This window comes from Pomacea canaliculata, linkage group LG1, assembly GCF_003073045.1.
Source record: "Pomacea canaliculata isolate SZHN2017 linkage group LG1, ASM307304v1, whole genome shotgun sequence".
Lineage (NCBI taxonomy): Eukaryota > Metazoa > Mollusca > Gastropoda > Architaenioglossa > Ampullariidae > Pomacea > Pomacea canaliculata.
In genome coordinates, this window is record NC_037590.1 from 4,516,894 (window position 1) to 4,539,087 (window position 22,194).

At 43.2% G+C, this 22,194-nt stretch overlaps 1 protein-coding gene and 2 non-coding genes across 6 annotated transcripts; 1 reads left to right on the top strand and 2 right to left on the bottom strand.

The window, feature by feature from the left end:
- The first annotated feature begins 1,042 nt into the window (after positions 1 to 1,042).
- LOC112562139 (coiled-coil domain-containing protein 33-like) lies at positions 1,043 to 22,067 on the top strand. 4 transcript variants are annotated; one of them, XM_025235218.1, is made up of 24 exons: positions 1,043 to 2,137; positions 2,490 to 2,696; positions 3,029 to 3,161; positions 3,903 to 4,114; positions 4,323 to 4,490; positions 4,760 to 4,969; positions 5,608 to 5,774; positions 8,609 to 8,742; positions 8,981 to 9,090; positions 9,490 to 9,594; positions 9,836 to 9,927; positions 10,354 to 10,474; positions 10,732 to 10,864; positions 11,183 to 11,316; positions 12,020 to 12,091; positions 12,582 to 12,800; positions 17,097 to 17,248; positions 17,648 to 17,898; positions 18,296 to 18,384; positions 19,089 to 19,281; positions 19,609 to 19,682; positions 20,016 to 20,120; positions 20,406 to 20,525; positions 20,779 to 22,067. In XM_025235218.1, the coding sequence occupies exons 2-24, from the start codon at positions 2,544 to 2,546 to the stop codon at positions 20,779 to 20,781; spliced, it is 3,150 nt and encodes a 1,049-aa protein (XP_025091003.1). In that variant the 5' UTR covers positions 1,043 to 2,137; positions 2,490 to 2,543; the 3' UTR covers positions 20,782 to 22,067. The 4 variants fall into 4 exon arrangements, with proteins under 4 accessions (XP_025091003.1, XP_025090979.1, XP_025090998.1 ...); XM_025235194.1 differs by having other exon boundaries at positions 1,044 to 2,137; positions 20,774 to 22,067; XM_025235213.1 differs by having other exon boundaries at positions 1,044 to 2,137; positions 2,509 to 2,696; positions 20,774 to 22,067.
- Positions 6,089 to 6,181, bottom strand: Trnam-cau. Its single transcript has 2 exons — positions 6,145 to 6,181; positions 6,089 to 6,124 (listed from the first exon to the last, which is right to left on the bottom strand). It is a non-coding gene; the product is annotated as a tRNA-Met (tRNA).
- On the bottom strand, positions 7,898 to 7,990 carry Trnam-cau. The gene is made up of 2 exons: positions 7,954 to 7,990; positions 7,898 to 7,933 (listed from the first exon to the last, which is right to left on the bottom strand). It is a non-coding gene; the product is annotated as a tRNA-Met (tRNA).
- Positions 22,068 to 22,194: the final 127 nt, after the last annotated feature.

Here is a 22,194-nt window from a genome sequence, read left to right on the forward strand (position 1 = left end):
AACTTGAACTGGACTTTCAGGCAAAGAGATCTTGTTAGTCTTCTCTTTCCACTGCCTGATATCAGCTACCATGGAATTTAAATCTTTACTGTCATTGTCAGCTATTCATTTCTTATAGAAAGCTACAGAGAGTTTTCCAATGAAAATCCCAGGTGAACCTTGAACCACATGCTTCAAAACAGAACATACCAACCACAAGCTTATCCAAAAGATATAAAAAGAATACCATCTGAGTAAGAATCGAACTTTTGACCTTCAGGCCAGTCCATTTTAAATAAACTATTAGACTAACGCTCTACCTGATGCTCTGTAAATCCAGGAAAAGTTGCCAATGTATTTTACACAAAGACTTTCAAGTATAAAAAATAGTTTTCACTGGACCTTAATATTAAAAAGTGCTGTGTCTCCTAACACATACCCTCTCATCACACACCCCCCACACACACTCACCTGAAGCGATTATGGGACTGGAATATTTAAAATTCAGTGTTCGGTGTTCCTTTCTTGCATTATTTATTTTATTTCCTGCCTGGGATATTATAGCTCTAGTATAAAAAAGAGATTCAGTCGCTTGTACCTCCTGCGGTCAAACTTCCGCACGAGTTGCACCACACAACACTAGAGCCATAGAAGCCTGTGACTAGAACTGAATGACTTCTCCAATAAGTAGTCGTACACGAAAACTCTCTGTTGGAATAGACAGGTGCAATTCGCTTTTCAAAGCTGTAATCTAATCAGCAGAAAATCGAAACAAGTTTCGAATGGTGTAGAGTGTGGAGAAGCATGAAAGTCTTTTTAAAGAGAGAGAGCCCTATGATAGAAACTCATTGATCTCTAGCGGATAGTCGGGTATAGCCCAATCTTGCAACAGATCACAACCCGTCTTCAAACACCCCTCCCTCCTACACCACTCCCCATGTCGGAGGCGCAGGTCGTGTCAATAGTAAATTGACACTGGAAAGAGAGGGTAACTTGGTTGACAGTAAAAGGAACTGAGCGCCCACCTTTCCCTTCTACATACCCACCATGCAGTGAGCCGCCCAGGTGAATGGCGGGGGTGAGGGTGGGGAATCTGTTTTGATTTCTGTCGGGGAGACACACAAACAGACCCGCTGGCGACAGTCCGGGGTCTTCGCTTTCACAAGTCTTACCTCCGCGGTAAATAGTTTCTCGCGTCTTGTCCACGTCTTTGCCAGTCGCACCACCGGCTTGGCAGATGTCGGATTCCTTGTGTGTGGAGGACATGGACAAAGTGAATCTACCATTCTGTACACCGATAAGTTTCGTGTGTTTCGTGGCCAAGTGTTTTAGAACAGCAGACGGCAACAACAGGTGAAGGCGGCAATCACTCTAGAGAGGATATAACTGAAGCACGACTGTTGACTTTTGTCCAGTAGGTATATAGCTGGCTTGGCGCGTGCTGCTCTTCGCCCTCAGGACTCGATCCATGTTTCAGTAAGATATCAGAATTTTTAAATGTTTTTATGCGATCTATCCCGAGCTTAGGATCATGGCTGCAGTTGTTAGGACAACAGAAGAATGTCATTGACAACAGATGTAACGGTGCAGAGGATATGACTGACATGTGATTGGTGTCAAACAAACATACAAAGAAAATGATGTTTGGAGGGTTGAGCACAGTTTCTGTTTAACTTGAATATGAGAAAGCGAACTAAACAAAAAGTCATTTGTGATAATAACTAGATTGCAAGAGTTTCAGAAATCAGCTGATAAATCAGGGATGGTAAATAATATTATTACTGTACTGAGAAAGACGCTTGGGCAGAATGTTCCTATGACACATCCTACAAGTCATTCAGAAACGGGTCAAAACTGTAACAACTGTAACTGTAGCATCAATATGACTGTGGAGAACATAACATAATTGGACTCATACACAAACACCGAAAGTGTTCAACGGAATCGCATAGACAAGGCTAAAAAGGTTTCATCAAAGATTCTCTCAGCAACCTGAGTCTAGGTCACGTGAGCTCCGCCAGTACTTTAATTCCCTCTCGCCACCCGTGAATTACAACACCTGTAATATATATTTTGGGGGGACGGGGCTACTAAAAGGAGAGGTGATGAAAGGTCTGATGGACATCGCTGCCGAGACCGCTTAGGACCACTTACGAAGGTGAGCGTGTTTACACACCAGCTAAGATTTAAAGGCATCACTATTGTTAATTTGTTTACTTTTGTATTAGTCTCTGTAGAAGCTGTATGCGTTAAAAGAATTCCGACGATAAAAATATAAATCGTCAGAGATCAGAATGTCAAGAAATAAGTTGTAGCCACCGAAACTTGTTGTAATCCAAATAATTTTTTAAAAAACTTTATTTTCAAAACTCTCACTCCCTCCTGCACTCCTAGCTCTCTCTGTGTGTGTCCCTGTGTTTCTGTCATGATAAGTTCACTAATGTTTTAGCGCTGGTCTAAGGCTCTAAGCTCCAACCACAACACCATGGATTATTTTACACGTGTGACAGTGTGTCGGTCCTTTACAAGCAGGACGATCGCGAAGTCACGTGACAGAAAGCAGCATGGAGGAGCGCGGTGTGACGCCCAGACCAACGGGGATCGAGAACAAGAGCCTGGAGTATGAGGTGGAGATCCACGACGTGCAGTTCAACCACACAGGTCGATTCTTTGTCAAGCTGGCCATCCAGAGCCTCCATACCAAAGATTATTCCAAGGTGAGAGTCTGCCGGGGGCAGGAACGATGATGCAGGCAATGGTGGGGTGTGATCATAAGGTGTTGGTGGGTCTGAGGATCCTGAGTTATACAGAGATTGTCACAATAGCACGTTAGTTATATTACAGCTTTACAGTGAATGGGATGATGATTAGAAAAGGAGGAGATGCTGAAGCTGATGATGATAAATCCTTTAACGATCGTAAAAAGTGATGATTTTGTTTAAGTAATAGCTATGTATGGATGGCGATGTGATTGTGCATTAAAGAACTGACTGAAAAAAAATTTCTGAGGGATGGGGAGGCGTGACTTACATCGTAGCGCCATTTGCAGGTGACTGTGCGCAAGTGGCCTGGCGAGGAGTACGTGCGCGACTTTGAGGCGCTCACAGACGTGGTCGTGCAGTCCGACAACGACGACCTCAATATTTTCGAGGACAGGAAGTTTACCTTCAGCCTGCCAAAAGGTACAGATGTAGAAGTGGTAGACACAGACCAAAAAAAAAAAATCTAGCCAAAGTGTGGATGTATTTATACATGGAGTGTTTACAAGAGAGAGAGAGAAGGATGAAAGTTGTTGATCACTGCAGGTAAACTAAGAGATAAATAGTTACAGTAACGGTTAAGACGTGTGGTTAATTACTGTGTATTATATTATTGTAGAAGAGAGGACGCAAACAGTCGAATAAGATATGGGGCCGACATTATGTTAACTGACCAAAGTTCAGTGTGTAAAGAAAAACACAAACACAAACATCCCTGTCTTCTCAAGAGGTTGGATCCGATTGTCAAACCGAATTTGTCTGAACAAATTAAATCACATTCATTTTTCTGCAGACGGTTTTATATCATGCGATCGTTTGTGCTATTTCAAACACTGTGTTTGGGTTAAGCATCTATATCTCACTAAAGGTTCTCATTCCACACAATGTCATTCGATCCACTGGATTTATTCATCACGAAAATTATCGTTAGGTCGAACTCACCAGCAGATTGTAATTACCACTTTATTGATATACCACTCATCATCACCCACTACCATATTTTTCTTACCACTAAGTACAAACGCATTTCCATCAGAAGGGTTACATCTCGCGACCTAGAGTCCTTGACCTTTCATCTTTATTAGCGTTTCTGTGACGGCTAATACTTTGATGACGCAATGAGGCGCCAACAGTCACTCAACGACGTCTTCTCCTTTTTGACAGGCTTTTGCAAGAACGACAAGAACCATGACGTGTATCTGCTGCTGGAGGCATTCTCACTGCCGGAGGACGAAGAAGACACGGGTCAGAAGGTCGGAGAGGGCAAGGTCGCCATCTATCCTCGCACCAACGCTCCCCGAACCAACCATGCAGTGTCACCTGGCGGAGATATGTATCGCTTCACTGACTACGTTCCGCTTTTACGTGGATCTCAGGTACTTCCCGTATTTGTTTGTTTAAATTGAATCAAACGCGTGTGTGTCGTGCGTTGTTGTTGTTGCTGCTAATGCTGCTGCTGCTGATGATGATAATGATGATGATGTCAAGTTTGATAAGTGCGCATATATCTTGTTTTTGTCGCATCCCTCCGAGTTTCGTGCTAACGCAGCTGTGCACTCTGTATTTCTGGTCGTCTGTCTCCAGGTGGACAAATCCCAGATGCACTGCGGTCGTCTGCGCTGCACGTTCGCGTTACGCGAGAAAGTTCCGCAGATGAAGCCACCAAAACCAAAATTGGACCCCAAGGCGTCTACAAGTCCGATAACAGCACTCGTCCCCCCAGCTGCCCCTGCCCCTGAGAAAAAACCAGAGGTACAGAGACTCTTCCTAGAGGTCAATGTACTTGCGTAATTGATTGTTATTTTTAAACATTGTTTGTTTATTTATTAGCTAGTACCTAGTTAATTCTATACATTTCGTTACCGATATCGAATCTTACCGCACACTTACTGTTATAGTAACTAAGGAATTCAAGGTGAGACTTCATGCGCGATTTTTCATTGCGTGAACTGACCTCTCGAAGTATGATTAAGTAAGGAAATTGTTACAATTGTTTCTAAATAATAATCGTTTCACTTCAGACTGACAAAGAAACACAGAAGAAGAAAGATGAAGGGAAGAAGGGCGAGCTTGAGGTCCCTCCCTCGCCCAAGCGCCCTCCACCTGTCGTCCATACTCCTCCCGCCAAGCCTCCACCTCCGAAAGCCACGCCTACCAGCGTGTGGGGGGACAACGTGTCCCTCAATCTCCCCAAGTCCCCCTCGCCCCCACCGCTGACAGATAGCAAGAGGGTGTGTAATGTATTACCTACTCACCCTGCATTCACACAATAGCTGTTTACATTAATGGGCGACGTTAATAGTTGGGGGGAAGGTGACAGCTTTATTGGGGGAGCACACAGGTACGTTTCAGCTGTGTAAGGGTGAAAATAATAACAGGTAAAGTGTGCATGGAGAAATAACGTTGTACGTTGCAACAAGTGGTTACAAGGGAGTAACCTCACATTACTCACTAATGAGGCAGACGGAGGTAAGATGTCTATAAGGGAATGATAAAAATGATAACTGTTGATGACATAAATAAACCAAAACATTTAACAAAAATTAAAGCTTCTTTATGGAATGGAAGCGAAAATCGAAAGTTCACAGTCTACCAGAAAAGCAATGTTCCCACGTAATCAGCTGAATTCACCACCACCACCACACACACCTTCAAATTCTAACTCCCCTGTAAAGAAATAATAACAATGCTTAAGCTGTCCAAAAGATGATAAAAAAGAAGAGTGTTTAGCTGTCGGCAGTTTCAAAGTGTGAAAGACTTGGTTACTTTGTTCATACGGGTCTTCTCTGAAGACAAGAAGAGTAGAAGATGTGTGAAATTTTGTACACAAAATGACTGCCGCTCAGTTCCGACTTCACTCTGTCTCCAGCTGTCAGACTCGCCATTGCCAGATCTGAACCAGAGCACTTTTAGTGCCAACCCCGCCTGGCGCTACACTGCACTCAAGGGCAACGAACAGTTTGACGTCATCGTTCACGGCGCCAGCGGCCTGCCGACTGCACGTGATGGTCACGTACCCTTACCCTACGTCATCCTGTAAGTGAAATGAATGTTTTCTCCAGTGGTAGTTCTGAGCTGCTGTGTGGGGATTAAGCTGGAACCCACCATCTTCAGACCATTTCTATCACAGTGCACTTTTTCACGAAGCATCTGCATGTGTCCTCTAGCAGAATATAAGAAAGTACATTTACTTTAGTCATGTAGTATAATTACCGATCGTTTGAGGCTCTGTTTAACCCCAATGCTTAATTTATTTGGAGCATATTATTATAAAATTGGCAAAAAGCGATTAGTTCGTTTTCGGTATTCAACTAAAGAATATTTTTTTATATTTAGAAAAATAAAAATACTGCCCCGAGTGAGGATCGAACTCACGACCTTCAGATCGCTCGATTTTCTGTGAGACTATGAGACTGACGCGCTACCTACTGCGCTATCGAGGCTCTGAATTCGAGCGGTAATTTTTAAATATAAATACTCTATGTATGTATAATACATCATCATCATTCCTTGTTACTCCTCAAGGAGCATAGGGCCGCAACAACACCTCGCCAGCGAACCCGGTTTTGGGCAGCCCCCCTCAGTTGGGCCCATGTGGTTCCGGCAGCCTTTGCCTCGCTCTCTACTGATCTTCTCCAAGTCTGTTTTGGCCTCCCAACTTTTCTCTTCCCCTGCGGGTTCCAGTCAAGTGCCTGCCTGGCAATGGTGTCAGCCGGTTTGCGCAGGGTGTGTCCTATCCAGCCCCACTTGCGCTTTTTGATGTCTTGACTAGTGGCATTCTGGTTAGTTTCTTTCCCACAGGCTGCTGTTTGAGATCCTCTCAGGCCATCTTATTCTCAAAATATGGCGAAGGCATCGGTTGGTGAAGGTCTGAGCTTGTTGTTGATGGTGTTTTGTCACTCTCCAAGTTTCAGAGCCATACAGTAGGACTGCCTTCACATTGGTGTTAAATATGCGGGTCTTGTTGCGAAGGGATATTGCTCGGGAGTTCCAGATGGGGCGCAGACTGTTGAAAGCATGCCTGGCCTTGTTTATGCGGCTTCTGATGTCTTCGTCCGCTCCACCATCCTTGCTGACGATGCTCCCAGATATGTGAAGCGGTCTGTTTCTAGGATGTTCTCGCCTTGAAGTTGAATTGGAAGTTCTTGCTTGTTGTTGAATTTCATCACTTCGGTCTTCTTTTTGTTGATCTTTAAGCCGGTCTTTTCTGCTTCCTCTGCTAGTTTGCTCAGTTTGGTTTGTGCATGCTGCTGCCGATGAGATAGGAGACTAATGTCATCTGCAAAGTCCAGGTCTTCTAGCTGTTTAGTGAAGGTCCACTGGATACCGGTGTTGTTGTCTTGGGTCGTCTTGCGCATAACCCAGTCTATGACCATCAGGAAGATTGTCGGTGATAGTATGCAACCCTGTCTTACACCAGTCTTCATTACAAAAGGACTATGAGACTGACGCGCTACCTACTGCGCTATCGAGGCTCTGAATTCGAGCGGTAATTTTTAAATATAAATACTCTATGTATGTATAATACACGTTCACCTGATTTTCTGTTACATTGACATTCCTAAGCATAAATTTCATCCATTCATTAGCTCATCAACTAAAAAAATTATGTAAGGAAAAAAACTTTGCACGATATTGACAACCATAGCATAACATAAACAACCAACAACACCGCACTCTCACAACCCCATTCATACACGCACACTAAGATATTAGTTCGTGCTCTGATTGAGCAAAGCGTGTTGGTCACTATAGCAACCTTATTTTAAACCGATGGTGGGGAGATTCGTTGTAGTGATCAACTCTAATTGATTTGGTCGAGTTGTAAGTGGTTGGTCTGACCTGCCCCCGTTGGTTTAATCCATCTGTATATATATATAAACTCTTTGTCTTTTGTTTTATATATATATATGGCGAACAGAAAATATTTATAATTACATTTAAACATAGATCGAGCTGTCACGTCAGAACTCAAATCCCTTTATGATGTAACTTGGAAAACAAAAATAAGACGACTCATGCACACAAAAGTTATTCAGGGAAGTGAAAGGTAACGACAATAACGTATTTATTTAGTCGTTGAAGAGGGAGGTAAATTAGACACCTTAACTTGTGTGTGCCATTCAAATAATGAATCGTTGAGAGGGAGGGGAAAAAATTGCCCCGAGTGAGGATCGAACTCACGACCTTCAGATTGCCCAATATGATAACTGACTATGAGACTGACGCGCTACCTACTGCGCTATCGAGGCCCTGGCTTTCAAGCTATAAAATTGAAAGGAAACGCCTGAAATTCTGGCTTTTTGTAGAATCAGGCTTTGGGTGTGACCAAGGTTGACACAGAAGCTATATTTCTCCATCATGTCTTTGATGTATCAAGGACTTAGAGGGAGACTATGTAAATCTATGGGTATTACACATAGCTATAAGCGCTATAGACGGGTAGGTAGTCTAGAACCATCCATAAAATAGAAACTACAAAATACGAGACTTTGGGCAATCAAAGGAATTAATTGCTGCGAACTCGATCAGGCTGATGGCGACGCCGGCCAATGCCCAATGGCCAGTCAGAGACTTTTGCTACTTCTGTAGCTTTTTGTAAGACAGAAATCCAATGTGTATGTCTGATATACCCTTAACCTATTAATTATCAATATATTCATAGTTTAGAACATTTCCGAAATATCTTTTCCAGCTTCCAGGTCTGCGTATTATATAGTTGCTCGATCCATCTGATGAATTTTATTAATTTTGTCCCGTAATTCCGGATACCATAAGCGTTTTCGCTGTTTGGGTTTAGTATCAGCTGTTGATTTCTCCAATTAAAGACCATATAGATGATTGACCATCTTTGATTTCACCTTCTGCAGGAAGACGAAACACGATGATGACATAGGCGTGAAGGCGCGTGCTAAGACACATGCAGTTGTCCGCCCCACCCACGTGCCTTCATGGGAGGAGATGATCTCTGTAGAGGTTGATGAGCCCAAATCAGAGAATGAAGGTAAACGAGGAATTCATATAAAGACAAGTTTGGAATTAAAAGTTGATATGAATGATATAAACAGATATGATATGCACATGTATATGTGTGCATAGTTATTTACAGTATACAGTTATATATCCCAATGTTGTATGCGTGCATAGATCTTGTATATTTGACCAGTTCTGGTAGTTTACACACATGGATACTTCCCGTCATTTGTCCATCATTCAGTTCTCCTTCTGTTGTCTTTAATCAGTTCTTGTTCTGTCGGTGGGCGATGCGACGACCAAGCAAGGATTGGTTAAATACCTGTTGCCGGCATCCAGCTTGAAACCATTCCATCAGTACCACCTGGAGATGGTCATGGTATGATGTTAACTTATCTCACAGCAGTAGAAGACTTAACTGAATCAGTTGAACCTAATTACCTTTAGTATAATTGTAGCAGATGTCAAAGATCGTTGAACCGTTTCCATTGCCAGCCTTTTGCTGATGTGTTTGGGGCTTTTTATCCCTAAACGTAACCCTCCCTTTTGTAAATTATCTCCACCCTCCCCCTCCCATCTTTCCTTTTCAGTCGTCGCTGTTTGTTGCTCAGACATTTGACTATTTTTTGAAGGGTTTTATGGGAAATATTCTGTAAAACGTGTAATAACAACCTTAAAAGACTTTTAAGCTGTTACAGTTTATCTTATCGTCTGATATGATGCTTGCGTGCGTGTTTTCTGACGTGTGTCCTTGTGGCGTGCGTGTGTGCGTGAGCAGCCCACTAAGAGCTCGGTCGGAGGGGCGAAGACATACGTGTCTATCATTCGTCGACAGAGTACTCTGCCACAGGACCCAGCCTGCCCCAACTACCTGGGCCTGGAGGTAAGCCTTCCTTCCCTCTAGCATCCACTCCTCCCTCACCCTTCAGACCACTCGTCTCTCACCACTCACAGTACTAATTGTCACCCGGATGTCTTGTATCTCATTCTCTAATGTCATAGTGAGAATTAAGTGGCCTAACCCCGTCCTATTCAATCGCTACTAGATTTCTCGTTTGTACATGACCACTAAGCTTGTGACAAGCGAGACTTTGTATGTGTCTGAAAGTCAGGTATATTTGTAGGTCTTCCTGAGGGCTGTCCAGCGTCCGCTGCAGAATCCAGCAGGACCTCTGATTGCTGTGGCTAGAATCGTGCCAGACTATCACAACTACCGGTAGGATTACGTCTTCTGTCGCTCCCAACTCTCTTTTCTCCTGCTCGCTGTTTCTTTCTTTCTTCTCTCTCTCTCTCTCACACACACACACGTGTGTGTATAAATATTATCCGAGGGAGAGAGACTAAACATTTATTTTGACACATATACGTACTAATACACACAAACACGCACATATACACAACCCTTTGCACACACTTAGAAACTTAGACCTCGGGAAAGAAACAAAAGAAACAAAACAAAATAGAAAAAGAAAGAGATATAAATTAATAGAGCGAGGAAAAACTAGAAGAGATCTGCCTGTGTACTTTATAAACGTGTATATGTGTACAGGAGCGATTGTTCGAATGCGATGCTCGTGTACATATGCCAGTGTAAGTATAAGTACGTAGTTCTCTCCATAATCTGCAACTTGGCTTTTTGTAGCACCGACACACTGCAGAGTCATCCCCGCGCTGCTGGAATCAGCATGACCTCCGTCACCTTCCCCAACCCCCATCCATCATCATTCTCTGTTCCGGAACAGTCGTCACAGGGGTACCCACAGGTAACTTTTTGTCTACTTGTGTGTCTATTCTGTCAAGTAGAAGGTTATGCATTGGTATGGACGATATCTATCTATCCAGCAGAATATACTACCTATCTGTCTATGTGTTCAGCTAGTTAACAGGTGAACTGATATGATGCAGTATTCAAGACAAAATGGTGACTGAAACCCAGTTTATATAATTTTCGCATGAGTTCCAAAGAGTTCCGTGTACTGTTCAGGCGCTGATCACGCCATCATGTTTGTCTTGTCAACAGGTTAGCCTCATTGGCAGGCCCGCTGAACAGCCTCGCTGGAACCATCCATTTCTTTTTTGTGACAAGCGTGAAAAGGCTACCATGTTCACACCCTCGGCAGCCCTCGTTATAGAATACTATGTGGCGAACGCAGGTAGGTCTGTTTAGCCAAGACCTTGTATTACTGGACTGCTGGCAGACGATTTGTCCAGTTCACTACTAAAACGAGGCAGGTGTGTACAAAGCTTCCGGTTTACTCACATCTCAGAGTAACTACTAGAACGAGGCAGGTGTACACGAAACTTCCGGTTTAGTCACATCTCTTGCACCATCCTCACTCTTACTCCCTTACTCCACTGAGACAGTTGTCTATCTTCTCATCTCTCAGATGAATGCAAATGTTTTGCGTTCAGTGAAATGCAAGGACCTCGTGGCAGAGGTCAGTCTGTGACACAAAACTTGTGTGTTCCAGCAATGACGGACGAGTTCTGGAAGATTCGCAGCCCTGTTGGCTTCTCCTCCGTTCTGCTGGATCAGCGGATGTACTCGCAGCTGTCCGCCAACAACGCCAGTCTCGGCATGCGGGTGGAGGGCGTGCCTATCCAGGTGAAGCGGTGTGAAACAGGCCGTGGGTGTGTGTGTGTGTGTGAGAGAGAAAAAAATCTTGCAGTTTGTACACGCTGAATAAGTAATGGTAAACAGTCTCAGTTCACTAACTGCCGGCGAGGGGAGACGAGGTTGGGGGTGGGGACGATGTTGGGGGTTGGGGAGGCAGACAAGCAATGGTTCACTGTGTCTAGGGTACGGCTTGTGGAAAGCGAAACCCTTTTTAATTTCTCTCATAAATCAGGTACCGTCTACTTGGCGGACAAGGGAGAATTTTCGTTTAGAGGCGAGCATCCAAAAGGAAATTTTCTGCTCCAATTAAGCGTACCAGGCGACGGCGCTACCCCCGAAAATTAGACTGTTTTGTGTAACTGTCACTCAAGTCGGTGTATAAATGGAACGTGAGAGAGCAGAATGTAAGCTGTATATATGATCATTAGGATTTTGATGTACTTCGTGTATTGTATTCGTGTGTTGTCTTATACTGTGATGGGCTATGTTGAGCACTACACCAAAATTTATCTCTACAGAGGTAATAACATTATTTCATTATCATTATGATGTAAACACATCTCTAACACTTATACTTTAAAGGTGCGAATTTCTTTCTAAGTTATTAACTATTTAGTCGTAGATTTTTAAGTTAGACAGTGTTTGACGATTGCTAGATGATCTGTAACTGAAGATCTTGCCTGGTCGCTAGGGTTCTGACTTGTACACCGTAGACAACACAGCGCCTACTGTGGGGATGGTCATGAGACTGATCAAGTCAGATGTGAGTATTGTTTGATATCCCTTTTCTCTTTTTCGTCCTTGGTATTTGTCTTTCGTTTTGCTGGAAACTGTCCGGTGGTGCAAGGGTAAAACCACAGTCACCAAAACGAATGATTTTTCTCTGGCTGCGGTACTTATAGACTAATCATTGCCGCTGATCCAGCTACTCATTTCCGGCTACAATGGAATATTAAGTCATTTCCAGCAGTCCACAAGTAGTAAACATTTTTTTATATTATTTTTAACTTTTGTATGAGAACTTACAGGCCGAATTAGGGGAGGTAAGTAACTGCTGCTCTAAGCTAGACTAGTAAGCGATAGGTTATCTCCCCATAATGCGGCCTAGAAGTAGGGAATAAATTCACAAAGCAAAACCCCCCGAAAATCGATAACGAAACTAAAAGAGACCAAAAAATTTAAAAACCAAAAAATTTAAAAAAATTGTACTTATTTTATTTTTTTTTACCTTTGTTCTTGAAAACCCCAAACAGCAGCCAGACAGCATGGTTGCCATGAGTAACATGGAAAACTTGCCTGAAGTGACTTTGCACCAAACTGACAGTACACTCCACGCCCCGGATGTTCTGACCCTTGGTGAGGATGATGCTCAGGGGTCAGAAGTTAGCTCGCCGGCGCCTGACTCGCCTGTTGGTACAGATGAACTGCTGCGGAGACTGCAACCTGCAACAGACAGAAGTCGACGAGTTTTGGTAAGAACCTCAAAATTCTGATATTACTGAAATCTTTTTGCTCGGAGTGTGAATGCGTGTGCTTGTGCAATTACTTTGTGTTGTTTATTAATAACTGTGATTGCTTCGGAAAGAAACAAAACCCAACGATTTTTACATTGTATACAAAGGCTACGGATGTCACCCTAGGCATTGGTCATTAATCAAGCTGGTTGTTATTTTTGCGGATTTATATTGTCACCGTTGTATGAATATCAAGCGCGCTCTCTCTCTCTCTCTCTCACATCTCTCCTTTCTCTGTCTCTCTCTCTCACACACACATACATGCGCAGGTACACACAATATTCTCTTTTTCCCTTCTTTCTCGCAACCTCTCGATATCCACCTCTCTTTCTTTCTCTCGTTCACACACATACTCAGGTTCGCATGCACACACACAGGTATACACACACACAACATTCTCTCACACACAGACACGGGCGCGCACACACATGCACAGTCATAAGACACCTTTAAATGAAAATGGTCGTCACAAGCATATATTATTAGTTTGGGAAATCTCAGCCTGCTTCCAAAACAAAGCGTTGCCTTAAAACAAACCACTGACTTAAGTACATTCACCCCTCCTCTCCCCACCAACCACCTTTTCTCTTCCCGTTAAAAATTATTTGATCGCGCAGGGCAAATCTTTAATGTCTCTTATCATTGGCATTTGAACTGCTGACTGCCGAGTATATATCTGACCCCTGCTTGGTCAGGTGTCAGATGAGAAAAGGGAGTGGGAATGACAAACAGGGTATAACAGTCCTTTAAAAAAAAAAAACCAGTACGAGGCGCTCCCCCCGCTGACAGGTGAAGAGCAATACAGTTTGTTTCCTCCACCCTTCCCCGGACCCGTCTTTTTATCAACCTTTGCTGTCGGACGCCCCGTGAGTGTCGTCTCCCTTGGCAACGCGTAAACAAGGTGCGTAACGGTCTGATGGGTGGGGGTGGGCCAGAAGGCGCTACCCCTTCCTCCAAGGAGATTAATTACAACCAGAAGCTTCTCCAGTCAATAAGTTCGCCGTCAGACTCTGTGGTCATTTGTCCACCATGGAGGAGTCAAGATAGACTTCCTTCGGGTGACACCCCTGTGCCCACTGCCGTTTGTACCACAAAACTTTAGACGGGTGTGTTGCTGCGAGGCAAACTTTGTGTCGCACCCGAGGAGCAACAAGTGAGCAACATGGCGACCATGTACTACAGACCGTACACGTCAGAGGTGAGAACAACTTGGAAACACGGGGGTTTGTTTTGTTGGATGGTGGCTTTGTTTACAGATTTTGTTCTAGCGAATGTTGATTATCATCTGCCCTGCTGCATGAAATTTTGATGAGAAATCTCGGCTTACACTGAATGCAGTTTTGTTTCCAGCCTAATGTTTTCTTGAGAATAGGAACAAGCTGTGCGTGTATGTGAATGCGGGTATGTTCGAGCATGTATGGGTGGCACTGCATGTGTAAGTGACTGAACTGACACAGGTACCCGTTTGTGTGTGCGTGTGCGAGTCTGTGTAAGAGAGAAAGTGAGTGTGTAGTATGTACGAATGTGTGTGTGTGTGTGAAAGGGAGAGATAATTTAAGAGAGATGGGTAGAGAGTGTGAAAATTTAAGTCACAAAGGTTACAAATAATTTGTTCTGCTCACCTTCAATATTATTTGTTGTTTTTAGTTTATTTTGTCCACCCATCGTACTCCTAAAAGACGAGCGCTTTAAAGTAAGGCATCCTTCTATGAAAAAAGTTTATTAGTTCGGTATTAGTATCATTAGTAACATGAAGTTCAGTATTATTCGTATCATACGAGTACCCAACAGCACAAGTTATCAAATATCAACATAGACTTTTAACGAGTGCTGTCCTTGCACAGCAAAAGCATCGTTAGCAGTTGTGCAAAATATAAATAAGAGCTGTCTGCCGAACAGGAGGAGAACAAAAAAGAGCCTAGTGGAACATGGACTGACAGTGAATACAACAACAGTTACAAAACACAAATATTCACATACATATTAGTAGTACATTTACACCATCTAAGGCTGCACTGTAGCATTTGGCATTACGAGGAAAGATATATATATTTCAGTAAAGCATATTCAGATTCAACAGGCAGGCATTTCCTAACCTTCATTTCAGTTCCAGTGTGTAAAAGATGATGTTTTCGTGCACTCAGGGAAACCCTCGTGACTCACCGCCGACACTCCATTAGAGCTGCGTGACTTACCTACACAGCAAACACTATTCCAATCACATTTCCTCGTGTTAATTAGCTAAATACTTTGGCGAGAAGATTTGCTACCTTTCATAGTAATTTATGACCGCTTCTGGTGATGTTCTGGCATTTCTGATGTATCTCTTTTTAATGCAGTGAGGGTTTATCTTAAATATGTATTTGTGATATACAGTAGTAAGAATTCTAGTCTCCAATTATTTAATTAACCTACAAATACTTTAATGAGAAACTTGCCCTTTTAGCAATTTGTTTTCTGCTTTTTGTTTTGCTTTGTCCATCTTTGGTATTTCTTATGTATCATGACATTTTCTGGAAATAGAGGGTAGCAGTTGGTGTCATCTGTACCTCAGTTGTTTCGAGAAGAGTCGTAATCTTACTCCATTCCGAAATACACGTTTTTTCAAGTCGTCCTTACTCCCATTTGACTTGAGAATTGTTGTAATCTTAATTTCTTTCTAGTGAAATCAGAAACACATACCTGGTCAAGTGCGTGAGCTCGACTCACTAAACGACTCTGATATTAGCTACGATAACAGAATTCCTTTCTGTCTGGCATTCTACTAATGGTCTACCTGCTGGTGCATAGCCAGACATGCGCCCAGGACATGTCATCAGTTTGGTGCTGAAGCCAAGGTGCACCGGAAGCCATCAATAATGCATCTGGCCCGACCTTCTGCAGGTGTCACATAAAACACTTCGCGTGACTGGATGCTTGGATGGCTGCGGCCACAGGCTCGGGGAGGCTAATAAACTTACAGAGAAAAGGCGCGCGCTTGCATGCACGAACGCATGTATGGTCTTAAGCTAGAGCTTTATGCATTCGTCCTAATAAGAGAAATAATGCACTCTTCTTAAAGGATCTGTGCGATCTATGTTTACGTGGGTATTAGGTTTTATTCTTAATATGTCACAAATATTCCACTGATCTCAAAATATTTAATGAATGTTGTGGATGTGTGCTTGTGACCGCAGCTATTCAGCAGCTGGTGTGTCGGATGTTTTGCTTCAAACTCTACTGAATTCGCTATCAGCATGTAAAATATTTATTGGAACTCGGGTTTCGGGAGTTAGAATGTCTTCCTGCTTCGTCTTGGCAATACCTTTAACTCGACAGAATTCGTCCAAACTACCTTTCTCTTTCGGGGATCGCTAATGACGAGTATGGTTCGAACCTGACCAGAGGCCGAAATAGTCCGCTGAAGCCGGTATTGGATTTTGGCCGTGAGCTGCCTTCAGTCTCCGCATCTCATCGATACTCGCGCCACGTGGGCCTGCGTTTCCGGGATGGAAGCCCCGAGTTCGTTACCTGGCATTGAATGGCACTCAATCAATGAACGTGAGCTAAATTCTGGATATTTATTTGACGTTGGGCCCTCAGTTCTCGACGTGTAAGTACCTCGTTGTCAGGACAACCAGCTGTGAGCTCTTTTGGGGGAAATTTATTGGCTGCAGGTCTGTCGAGCCAAAAGGACTTCGAGGTTAGTCTTATTTGCAGAATATGGCAGCCATATGTTGTCCGTGCATTATTAACGGCCTTTTCGTGTTGCTAGGTGTTTACTTCACAAAGTATACATCTTTGTAACAGCTGGCAATCATCTTCGCTTTAGCCTTCGCTTGAAGAGCTTTGGGAAAAGCGATGCCAAAATGAACTAAAGGGATGTGGCATTGTCGACAGTACCATAAAACACATCCGTCTCCCTCCTATATGCGTGTTCGTTAATGCACCAGAGCAAGCACACAGTTGACTATGTATTTTGTTGTATATACGTACATGTATGTTTGCGCTCAATCATTTGTGTGCAAGGTTGCGGTGGGAGGTATGGAGTATGCATATATATACAGGTTTTAGTATCATAATTATCTGAAAGGGGTTGCTTATTATTACACTCTCTGCTTGGGGAGTACAGTGTTTTTAATTAAAAAAAACACAATATTTTGCCTTTCATGGTAACTTATGTATTTCTAACCCTGCTCACTAAAGCCTATAGAATGCGTGTTTGAAAGCCTGCTCATCAAAACACGAGTACACGTGTCTTTGTGCATCTTGCAGCCAATTAAAGATGGCGAGATGCCGCCTTATGATGCCATGGAGACCATTCTACCCGAGTACCGCTATATCTTTACCGAACCTAGCATCAACCACGACAGAGAGCCTGGTCGTACCCGAGGCACGACAATGGCCCCGACTACCAGACAAACGAGGTAATTGGGGCTGTGCTGTTTCTTTGCGGAGAATTTTGGATAATTATGAAGGATATGCAAAATGTTGCAATGTGCTCAACGAAGCGAAAGGCCCGTTTCCTTATGAGTATGATTTCATTATGTCCAGTGTGTGTGTGTGAGAAAATATAAAAAGAAAGACTGCATGAATATGAATTTGCGTTTTCTTTTTGTTCTTAAGGATATTTTGTTTGGATTTTTTTTTTCATTATTGACGACGTCATCGTCATCGTAATCATCATCATTTCTTCTTGCATTGTTGCTGTCACCTCATATGTGAAAAAAAATGGGATAGCGGCTGGCAGGGGGTCAGGCCTATTACACGACATACAACTTGCCCCACCTCCCAGTGACAGTCCATATGATGTCTCTCGTGTCCAGGCTGCCCACGGACCTGGAGCACACATCCATGTCGGTGATGGACCAGCAGCTACGCGAGATCGACAACTACCGACAGGCCGTGCAGCGCATGGGGCAGGACATCCTGTCGCTACGCACCACCATCCGGGAGCTGGAGGGCACGAACAGCAAACTTCGCCTGGAGCTGGGCAACTACAGTGACGCCACGCGCCTCATCATTGACTCGTCCGAGCTCGACGCCCTCGCCAAGCCAGAGCTGACCGCCAGATACGGTGAGTGAAAGTGTGATGGGCAGCAGTGAAGTGCGATCTGTCGGTGATGGTGGTGCACATACCTTTTCCCTGATGAGGGAGCATATTGCATTAAAAAACATCCTGTCTCCAAACACAAGCGAAAATCTCGAGATGTATGGTGTGTGGGTGTCAAGAGGACAGAATAAGTAAAAGAGCAAATCTCGATTCGAGGCAAACATGATTTCCTAACCCTGTTCATACAGCTAACCGTCTCGTGTTAATTCTACGTGTACTCCATTTTCCTTCTCTCTCTCCAACCCCCTCCCAACCACCACCACCATTCCCTCCTTCAGCCGCAGTGTAAAGAACTTTTCTAACTTATACACCAACCTGAAGCAACCAATCTAAGTTTATCATTTATCTACATTGCTTGCAGCTGCCCTGAAGCAGAAGCTGGCAGCCCAGACAACGGAGCTCAAGGCGTACAAAGACAAGGTGCAGAAACTGCAGAATGAGCTGATCAAGGTAAGCTGACATTTAAGATACATTGTTGGCAACAGTAGGGAACTGACCTATAGGTCAAGTTTTACCATATAAGGAAGGCCATCTAGGTCGCGTATTGCTACTCGGGAAAAGTGTGTATTTTCAACAAGTTGTAATGTTTCCTGAGGGAGGGACGTTGAACAGGACAACATGAAACACGCCTGTCTGCCAGTATTCTTCTCGTCAGTACAGAGATGTTAACATTTCCATACCTAGTGAATATATCGGTCACCTAGAACTCGAAATTGTCTTTTTTTTTCACCCTTTGTACCCGCTTATGGTAGTACATCGCTCCCCTTTTTATTTAAAACAACATATCACATGTCTAAGTTGGGTCTGGTGAGGACTGCTCCCCGACAGAAGGCAACACGAGTCGTAACAGCTTATCGATGACACGTGGGTCTGCAAATTAATGATTCATGAAAGATTGTCCAGGGTCACGAAGATTTCGTTACATAGGGAACATGAAACAAGACAGAAAGATGTCACGGTCAAGCTGTCCTGCTAATACATCGCTTTTAGAGCATCACATTTTTGTAAGATTTTAAGGTGAAAATTAATATCAAAGTATTGCTTTGTTTTATTTTCTTCTTTTTTCCCCCTATTCCTTTAGTTCCCCTCTTCCCTCGTGTGCGTCCATGTCTTTGTGGGAAGAATACACGAAGTGTCTGGTTTAACCATTGCAGAAAAACGACAAAGAAAAGGAGTATCTGCGTATGTCCCACGCCCATGCAAGTCAGCAAGAACTACTGCAAAGGTTACAAGAAAAGGTCAACAAAGTACGCCAGCTAGAAGATACTTGCAAAAAACAAGAGAAGGTTATCGAGAAAATGGAAAGAATACTTGAAAAGCAAAGGGACAAGACACAGTCTGCTAAAGGTACACCTCTTTGGTTTAAAATTATTTGTTTCATGTAATGTCTATGGTTTGATGCACAGGTGCATCTATCTGTTATGAAACTATAAAGTACATAATTTTTAATAGGATTTATTTGATTGAACGCAGATAGTTGAATCCTGTCACAATCATTCACAGCACACACGCGCGCACGCGCCTATAAATATACGCAATAACAGAGGGAAAGGGACAAAATAAGATAAACTTTCCAATGTACATTTGCCCAGGCAGCCGAACTTGTGAAAAAAATAATGAAGTTTATTTTCCTGTTGTCAAAGAAAGTGACAATGTTTCTGTTTTTTGAAACAGATATGAACTCTGAGGCTAATGGGGCGTTGATAGAAGAGAACAAACGACTGCGTCAACAAATAGAGGAAATACGGGTGAGATTCTTTTCATTTAAACTTACATCAGTGATACTCAGCCGTAAAGATAGGTAAAACAACAGAAACACTTGCTAGAAGCCCTCCAAATGCCAGTGAAATCAGTGACAACTACTCGCGAAATCAAAGTGTTGACGATGTAGATGTCGACGACTTCAGCAGTAGTAGCTTCAGTGTTATCGCTCTATAACGACCACAAACCACCCAAGACTGTGCTTACAGTGGTTGTATGCTTCCAGAACAGTTCATTTATGTCCTTCATGGGCAATTAGATAATTACTACACCTACTGTAATAATAGTTGATAACAACACTAAAATCATGTTGCTGACAGGAGCAGTTAAACAGAGGCGGCAGAGCTGGCGAGGACCTCGAGAAGCTGGAGCTGTACCAGGCTTTGGAACGATCTGAAGGCCGCATCATGTCATTGGAAAAACAGGTTTGACAACTAAGATGTTGTATGAGTATGTGGACGGATGAACACGTGGTACTAGGGCCAGTATGGCCTGTCGTGTCCATGACGTGCGTTACGGTACACAGGCCAGAAGTTGGCGGCTTGACAGGTCTGTAAGAACTAGCAAAGCTTGTGTTTGCACGAGCTGGTAACTCACATGACGACTGATTATATGATGATTATTCACATGATGACTGATTACAATGATGATTATTCACATGATGACTGATTACAATGATGATTATTCACATGATGACTGTGGGTGTGCAGCTGGCTGACAACTCCCGCCAGTGGGGCCGGGAGCGAGCTGAACTACAGATCCGCATGAGCGAGACTGACAATGGCTTCGGTCGTGCTGGGGGCCTGGTTCTCCACGACTATCCTCTTCTGGTAGGTTCCATGTCCCATCACTTCCTCTACTTTAAAAGCATAGGTTAGCTGATAACCTGTTTGATTGAGGAAGGGGGAGGAGAGATGCAATCGCGAGTGAGCAGAGGTGCGGTGTTCACTACTTTCAATGTCCAGCAGCACTACACCGCCAACACCGCCAACCACACCTATGTAAACATAGATACTAAATACTTTCGTGTTGTCAAACATTCAAGATATGACTACATCACGTTTTGTTCTGTCGCCAGAGCAGTAGCCTCGACGCACCACGCCACCTACCACGACTGAACCTAAGGCCCTGATGATGTCAAGATGGCTGAGCTACCTGCGATTCTCCAATGGTCGAGATGATGGTGATAAGCTCTTCGTTGGCCACGAGGCCTGGAGACTACATGATATAACTGGACTACAAACTTTATCACGATCGTTGGATCCTGACTGGAAGAGAGTGGTGGCTGCAGTGGAACTTTCATTCCCCACTGTGACCAGTCAGCCACGGACTTTCATGAACATCCGTTAGCTCTAGGAATCTTTTGCTGTAATCTTCCTTTGTAAGCTGTGTCATTGAAGCGTGTGATAAAACACAAACCTGACATTTCAACAGAACCAGAGCTCTTTCCAAGGAACAACGGAGAAGACTGGTGTGTTGAAGAGCGAGATACTCAATACTTTCAGTCTTTATAATGATTTCGGTGTGAATAAGAGGATTTAAATAAAGATGTTCGATGGGTCGCTCACTGTACGACAGCAGATTCAAGCAACCGACTATGCTCAGCTTAAACAAAACAAACAAACAAACAAAAAGTAGCGCTATTACTACTACAAGAAATTTTTAACTGAAGCCACCGAATAAACAATGGCAACTGTCAGAACTTGAACACAGGAACGTGAGTGACGAGGTTGCCTGGTTTATCCGCCATATTGTGCACTGTTGTACAACACTTTGCTGTCGGTTATCAGACGTTGGCAAATCCAAAGCTACACCTTGCCTTGGTCTAGGGCTATGCTGCATGACATTTTCTTATATGCTGCACGCACACACACAATTGCCCATTAATTTCATCAGTAAATACGGGAAGTTTCATGCATCCAAACATGTATAGCTACTTCATTCTCTCTCAACATTCTTTTTTTTTGTGATTGCTTTCCCAGAGCTGGCCTGGTGAATGATGTTTAGAATATTTCAGTTTAGAATTCATCAAAAAGACTAGAATCTGGTCAGTTAGTTGCACACATCTTGTACTTAGGTTATCTAGAGGCTTAAAGCATGATCATACTGTTATGATGTGATGATAATAATACAATAATTATTATTTATGATATTGCATGACTGTGATATTGACGAGTTTCTGCATCGTGCGTACTGGTTGTTTGTAAATATTCAAAATAAAATTAACATAAAAAGGTGTGTATTTTATTGCTAGCACAACTTGCAGTAGCAACATCTAGCAACCTGCTGAAGGAAGAGACTGGGCACTAGTCAGTAACCTTGTGGCTAAACACACGTGTGTACCGTGATAAACATGGGATGTACATAGTAAACATTTGTTGTGCAGTATACACACTCCTTCGTGTGTATTATTGTGTTTTGGATTTGTTGACTCTTTATGCTAGCCTCCTGTTTCTTTTCATCTACACATTTTGTATAATGCTGTAAATGCGAGGGAAA

Coding starts and splice junctions, on each gene's coding strand:
- LOC112562139 (XM_025235194.1), top strand. CDS start 2,544: ATGGAGGAGCGCGGTGTGACGCCCAGACCAACGGGGATCGAGAACAAG. Junction 4,115..4,322: donor CGCTTTTACGTGGATCTCAG/GTACTTCCCGTA, acceptor GTCTGTCTCCAG/GTGGACAAATCCCAGATGCA. Junction 11,317..12,019: donor TGGAGGGCGTGCCTATCCAG/GTGAAGCGGTGT, acceptor CCTGGTCGCTAG/GGTTCTGACTTGTACACCGT.